We start from the raw sequence: 7,222 nt of genomic DNA on the forward strand, positions 1-7,222 counted from the left end.
TATGAATCTGAAAACAGATTAGGAGATAGTCTGGGAACATTTCAATAAGAAATAATTATATTGGAAACTTACCTCTTACCCTGTTTGAGCAAGGAAAATTGACTGCCAGAGCAATGATAATTTTGTTTTCCAGTAACAGAAGTTACTCTACAAATACCTCCATTTAGGCTAAGTAATATATAAGATCTTTACTATTTCTGTGGTATCAGAGCTTAATCCAGAGGCCTGTGTAAGTACAGCTTGCTCTTCCAGGTGCCATCACAATCAACAGAGCTGGGATGGTTTGGATGACCACTATCCATCCAAAGTGGGAAATGGTAGTGAGAAAGTCCCTGAGCCATCAGAGGAACCATTGCCAGAATGCAGAGGAAGAAGTTGTCAAAGTCAGTGGGGCAGTGAAACTGTCATTTCCATCTCAAGGAGCCTAAACTTTGACTTAGGAGGGACTAGGGATGTGTCACTTAGGAGCGTCATTCCTTTCCACACATCCATAGCTACTCTCACTGTCACCCTGTACTACCTTAACTACTCATTCTTAAAACCATCTCACAGTGCAAAGAATCCCTTCTACATGAGAAGGTATAAGCACTGGATATTCTTTATGAAAACGATCATGACCTAGAAGAACCTCTCAGAGGCAAATTACATACAACGAGATACTCTACCAAGCTTCAGAGAACACATCTCAAATTCAGGAGCCCCAGTTGCTGATGATTGCACAACAGAGTATAAAATCCCAATTAAACCTTCAGGAGTAAAGGTTTTATTTAGAATTAGTTAAATACTCAAATCTCAGAAGGATTATGACACAGCGTATCTTCCTACCTTCACCCAAGGGAGAAACACAGTTCCCTGACTCTTCTCTCTGGAGGAGAACAAAGACTGTGTCTGTTTGGAAAGAAAAGGCAGGACTCATCTTGTCTCTATCTGCAGTTGACTGTTATGGACACAAAAAAGGAAGGATTGTGGCAGCTAAAAACAATACTTGTTGAGTCCATACCATGTTTAACAAAATGTGCCAAATGCTTCATGTAGCTCTCATACTGAAATCTAATCATTATCTTCCTTTTAGACATAGAGAGGCTGAAATTTAAATATGCCAAATCAGTTGTTCTCTGGATCTAGGAGCCCCTAAGAAACTTTGACTATATCCATGAGGTTAACATTTATTTTCATAATAATATAAGATAGTATGATGCTTTTTCATTCTTATTCTCTCAAGAGGATATGTTGGAGCCTTTCATAGGCTGTATGACATGATATTTTGAGAGACTGGATGCAGAAGAAATTACAAAATCTAGATGGCTTATAAGACAGACATTAAAGGACTTCAGTGAAATTAAAAGCAAAGCTACTTTTTCACAATTTTTTATTTGAAAATATAGTTAATTTAAATATGTTACATATTTTGTTTAAATTCTTAATATAAGAAATAAAAGCATAAATCCAAAAGAAGTTCTTTTTTCTTTTTTTTGTCCTCTGGGATATCTGAGTATAAAGAGCTCTTGAAAATAAGGAGTTAAAGGAACCATTGCACTAAATGTATTCTCAATAATCTTGCAAGGGCCAAAGTTACAGTAAATGATGTATTTCTTATTCCAAAGTGTATCAATTTTCTATTGCTGCCATACCAAATTACTGTAAACATGGCTGCTCAAACAATATACATTTATTATTTTACATATTCTATGAGACAAACTTCTGGTCCAGGTCATCTGGATTCTCTGCACAAAGTCATAGGAGCAGTTTACCTCAGTCTGACAATACTCTTGTGAAGTTAGAAATGATCTCTGTAGGTGACCTGATTGTACATATAGGAGAACCAAAGGTATCTATGAAAAAACTTCTTGAAGTTTGTAGTCTTCTGCTTTTCATGGAACTTGGCTGAATTCTGTTCCTTGCGGTTCTAGAACTGAGGTCTCAGTGTTTTCTCACCTGGGATTGCTCTCGACTTCTTGCTGCCACTATGTGTTCTTAGAACAGGGCCCTCCATCTTCAAATCAGCAATAGCATGTCAAATTCTTTACATTTCCATCCTTTTGGAACCAGCACATAAGGTGATGGTTATGTCTCTAGACTCCCACATAGTTGACTGAGGTTTGAGTCCTAGATCCAGCAACTTAAAACTCATGTTGTGTGCATGTGCGTGCATACCTGAAATCCCAAGAAAAGAATGGAGGAGAAGGGATTGTGGTGTGGCCATTCCCCCTGCCTGGGGCTTGATTTCTCACTTTCTATCTGTCTGTCTTTGTTTCTCTGGCAAGCGCACGAGTCCTATAGTAAAAATCTCTCTCTCAAGAAAAAGAAATCCTCTTATATATGTTTGGATATCTTTCATTGTGATGAAATAGATAATAAAAATCACTGTCTTATCTATTTACATGTACAATTTAGTGGCATTAATTACATTCACGATGTTGTACATTCTCACTACTAGCCTTTCAAAAATTTTTTCCCCAACAAGAAAATTTTTAGCCATTAAATAATAATTCCCCTTTTCAGTTTCTTTTGATGAAATTAATTTTATTTGAGTTTTCTTTTCTTCCCTGTGGAAAAAAAAATTGTTGAAAATTGTTTCTACAGAAGTTATTAATTTAATTGCATGAGACTTTTTCATAGATCTTACCACACTGTTTGTAAAAATTTATTACTGCTTCTTTTCCCCATAATTATTCATTATTTTAATATATAATTATGGATATTTGTCACATTGTTACTCAAGGTAATTGCACAAAAAATTTCTAAAATCACCGATCATGGACCAAGTAAAAGTCCATTGCCTTCAGGCCCCAAGTCAGATGTGTAGGCTCTCGGGGTCATCGTATTTGAGCTTTGTGTGGTATGTATAAATATTAAACTAATAAAAAGAAATTGTGTTCATTGAAATTATCTGGAGAGGAAAGTTATTTAGTAGCAATATAACTTTACTGTGCAAACTGATTCACATATAATAAGAAAAGGCATACCAAATTTTAATCTTCCATCTTTACCTGCCATGTCTCATAACAAGCAAAAACCACTGAGCCAAGATGCTACCCTCCTTCAAGTGGCCCTCTTTTGCCGCAGTACCCTGTAGAAGGCATCTTTTACCTGAACATTCCTCAGACTGTAGATAACAGGGTTAAGCAACGGATTGAAAAGGCTGTAAAACAGGAAAAGAATTTTCTGCTCTTCTTCTCGTTGACTGCTGTCTGGGACCATGTAAATCATCATAGCTATGCCGAAGTAGAGTCCAACCACACACATGTGGGAGGAGCAGGTGGAAAAGGCTTTTTTGCGGCCTTCTTTTGACTGGCTCTTCAGAATGACCCAGAGGATGTTTGTGTAGGAGACGAGCATCAAGGAAAGGGGCCCAACTAAGACAAACACACCAATAGCACAGAGAATAATTGTATTGATCCTGGTGTCAGCACAGGCCAGTTTGAGGACAGATAAAGTTTCACAGAAGAAGTGGTTCACCTCCTGGGGTCCACAGAAGGGCAGCCTTAGAAAGAGAATTAGATGTAATAGGACCAGGGAAAATCCACATGCCCAGGAAGTGACAGCAAGGACTGTGCACCTTCTCCAGTTCATGATGATGGTGTACTGGAGAGGGTGGCAGATGGCCACATACCTGTCGTAGGACATCGCCACCAATATCATGCACTCTGTGGAAGCAATGGTCAAACACAAGGTCATCTGCACAATGCACGAGACAAAGGAGATAGTTTTATTGTGCTGCACTAGGTTTTTCAGCAAGTTAGGTACATTACTGGAAGGATAGGAGATGTCAATGATGGCCAGGTGTGAGAGGAAGAAGTACATGGGGGTGTGTAATCGCGGGTCAAACCATATGAGTCCCAAGATGATGCCATTTGCCAGCAGACTGAAGATGTATAACAGGAAGAAGATCCAGAAGAGAAGAATTTCCATGTCTTCACTGACCTGGAATCCCACTAGGATGAATTCTGTGACCCATGATTGGTTGCTTTCCATTCCTTAATGATGGTTAGTAAAGGATTGAGGTGTGATAGTAGGTCAGAACTGAAGAATCAAAGAAAATTGGAGTTATTATGTCAAAGTAGGCTTGGAGGAAGCTTACATACTTGACCCTATCTAACAGAATTTTTTTTACTTCAATGTTTTTGCCTTTTTGTTTTTAGCTTTTTATTGTGAAGCAATTTAAGTTTTCAGGACCAGCAGATGGTGTAATGGTCAAGTTGCTGAACTCCCACGTAATCCATTGCTGTTAGAGTCCCATATCCGGTGGCTTAAAACTCATGCCAGTGCATATACATGAGAACACAAAATCCTGAGAGAATGGAGGAGAAGGGATTGTGGTGTGGCCATAGCCCCTGTGGGGTGATTCCTTGTTTTCTGTCTTTGTCTCTGTCTCTCTGGTGAGCATATGCACCCTATAGCAAAAATTTCTCTAAAAAAAAAAAGATGAAATTTAAGTTTTCATATGTATCAATAGTTATTAGCAATATTCTCACATGCATGCCATACATTCAGTGACTTAATATTTTGTTATTTTTCATATTTGCTCTTTATTCTATTTAATGTGTATTATTAATAGTTTGTATTCTTATTAATTCTTTCTGAGTACTTCAGACTAATGTGAATCCACAATGGTATCATTTTTAATAATTTGCTTGTATCACTTTTATTATTTACTTTGTTTATTTTTCTTCTATAATGAATTTAAAATTATAGGAGATAGTATTTTTATCTGTATCTTTCATTTAGAGTTCTATCATACCATATACATTTCCATATAAAAATATTTCTCTACTGTATGCAGTAAGATACAATTTTACTGCATACATTATTTTAATTTCATAGTTATGCAAGAGCTATGAATAAGTGTACTATGTTACCCATTAGGTTGTGAGCCATATAGTGTTACAGTGATTAAATTTTATGTCTATGCTTTTGGATTTTTTAATTAAATTTTTATGTAAATTCTTAGACACAGACATTCACAGCCTCTCTCTCTTTTTCAAAGTATTTTTTCTATGATTTTCATCATCATTATTACCATTGCCATCTGTCTCTATCTATTGAAAAAGCAAATAATCAAAAATCAAAATATATCATTCCGGGAAGACAATTATCAATGAAAAATTATCTCTAATTTAGCCATTGGGACACTCTAAGTTCATCTTTCTGACAAAGTTGTTCTATGTTTAGTTTTTTAGTTTTTTTCATACTGTCTCTGAGAGGAGCATTGATCCTGTTTATTATACTTTATTCAAATCTTCTTTAAAAACCACCAATGATAACTTTAAGTGACATGCTTCAGTATTTCTTCATGCCTGGAACCCAGTGGTTTCCTGGAAGTCACAATCTCATTGCCCACCATTCTGGTGTTCCTTCTTACGCATCCTTTGAGCCTGTATTAAACCAAATGATACAAAGTTCTCACTGGGTAGCTAGTGTTCTCTCATTCCAGTTAGTGGCCCAGGAAGTGTTCTTGTTTCCTAGACAGGTGATGACTTAAATGATGTGATTTTTCAGACCTCCATCATCCATTAAACAAATTTTTTATCAATACGATCACTACAAGTTAAAACAATTACTTCGATATAATCAACTTGAAAATTGATTTATAAAACTGCTATAAATAATCCATGTAATTTAAAATTCACTGTTTCTATAAGATATGCTTGAAAATGAACTGTACTTTTTGTTTCATATTTAGTACACACTTGAATACACAAAGAAATGGACCGAGAAAAAAAATGGCAATACATAAATGAATTAGTGCCTCATACCTGCATGAATGTTGCCTATAAGAAAATGTTTCAGGATCGAAATTTTATTGAAAAATTAGTTTATAAGAAAGTAAAATAAGAAAGATCCCAGAAAACACAACAAACAGCATTTTCAACTGGCAGAATATTGGCTTGGGGAACTTTCAAGATTGTGGACAGAAGGCCTTGAAGAGCAAAGGTTCTTAAATTTTAGGTCCCTGTTTATGCAACTAAAATCTAAGTTGTATTTGAATTTCACACTTGGAAAATTCTGAATTACTCTTATGTGTCAATGGAATAAGCTGAAATTCCATTCTATCAGTTTTAAATAAATTTCTTGGGCTGATAATAAGATTCACCAAAATGAATCCAAACATTTTTATACTTCCACCACCACCTGTCCCTTTTGTCCAGTACTTTGACAAATAATTTCAAAATACCTTCCTTTAAAAAAAATCCATTATCACTTCCACTTACGTATACTTTTAGCTAAACAAGACTGAAAAATTGTTTGGATATCCAAAAGGAAATAAAAGAAGCATGGCTTTTATAATTGATTTACTATATTCTATGAATATATGGACTTCAAACTAAGTGGCTATTTTCCTGGATAATATTATTCCTTGATATATCAGGGTATGGACATGACTACCTTTTATTTTCTGTGTTTGTTTGCTGTTTTATTAAAGTACATTATATTGACATTTTCTCATATAATCTTTCAATTTTCCAGGAAAGCTTATGTACTTAAGTTAGTGAATATCTGCCCTTCAAGATGATCTTGACTAAGAATAAAAAACTGTGGCTAGAGACTTTCTGGCAATAAATTAAAGAAGAAATAAGAAAAGAGCAGGATCTCACACAAAAAAGGAAAGTCTTTGATCCCTTGTGTTTCTATAAATAACAATGCGTTTGGGAAGGTTTATGTAACTATGTGTTCCATGTGTAACATTCATTTTAGTGACAAGCATAAAAACATTGCTAGAATGTACAAAATAGGCAGAGTAACATCTTGTCTTTTTTATTTTAGTTATTTTTATTTCTGAATTGATAAATTCTTTATTTTCACCTCCAGCGCCATTGTTTTCAATCCACTCCTTAAAAAACAAAATGTAAAACAATTCTAAAGAAAAATTTAAACTCTAGGTGGTACAGAACTAAAATACAGAAGAAAGTTGAAAAGATTCTTAGTAAAAATGTTTCTTCCCCACAGAGTCAGTAAAATGGCCGTGGGTCAGAAGCCTGGTGGGATGGCCACTATGTGTGGTGCCCTTCCTGCAGGGCTGTGATGGAACCTGGGAGCTTTATACTGTTTCTCCTTCTCCCGTCAGAAGTATTGGCAGTCATCCTCTCCTGTTTGGTTAAAGGAAAAACCTCGTTTCACATAAAGATAATTTCTGAGTCTAATAAGAGTTGACAATGAGAGTGATCCCCCTGAAAAGTTTCAGAAAGAAATAACCATTTGGCAAGCTTATCTGTTACACTCT

General features: G+C 35.5%; 1 protein-coding gene across 1 annotated transcript; it reads right to left on the reverse strand.

Moving 5' to 3' along the window:
- Positions 1-3,042: 3,042 nt before the first annotated feature.
- LOC102475554 (olfactory receptor 2A2) lies at positions 3,043-3,975 on the reverse strand. The gene has a single exon (XM_027767613.1). The coding sequence runs from the start codon at positions 3,973-3,975 to the stop codon at positions 3,043-3,045; it is 933 nt and encodes a 310-aa protein (XP_027623414.1).
- Positions 3,976-7,222: the final 3,247 nt, after the last annotated feature.

This window comes from Tupaia chinensis, unplaced genomic scaffold (genome assembly GCF_000334495.1).
Source record: "Tupaia chinensis unplaced genomic scaffold, TupChi_1.0 Scaffold000010_1, whole genome shotgun sequence".
Classification (NCBI taxonomy): Eukaryota; Metazoa; Chordata; class Mammalia; order Scandentia; family Tupaiidae; genus Tupaia; species Tupaia belangeri.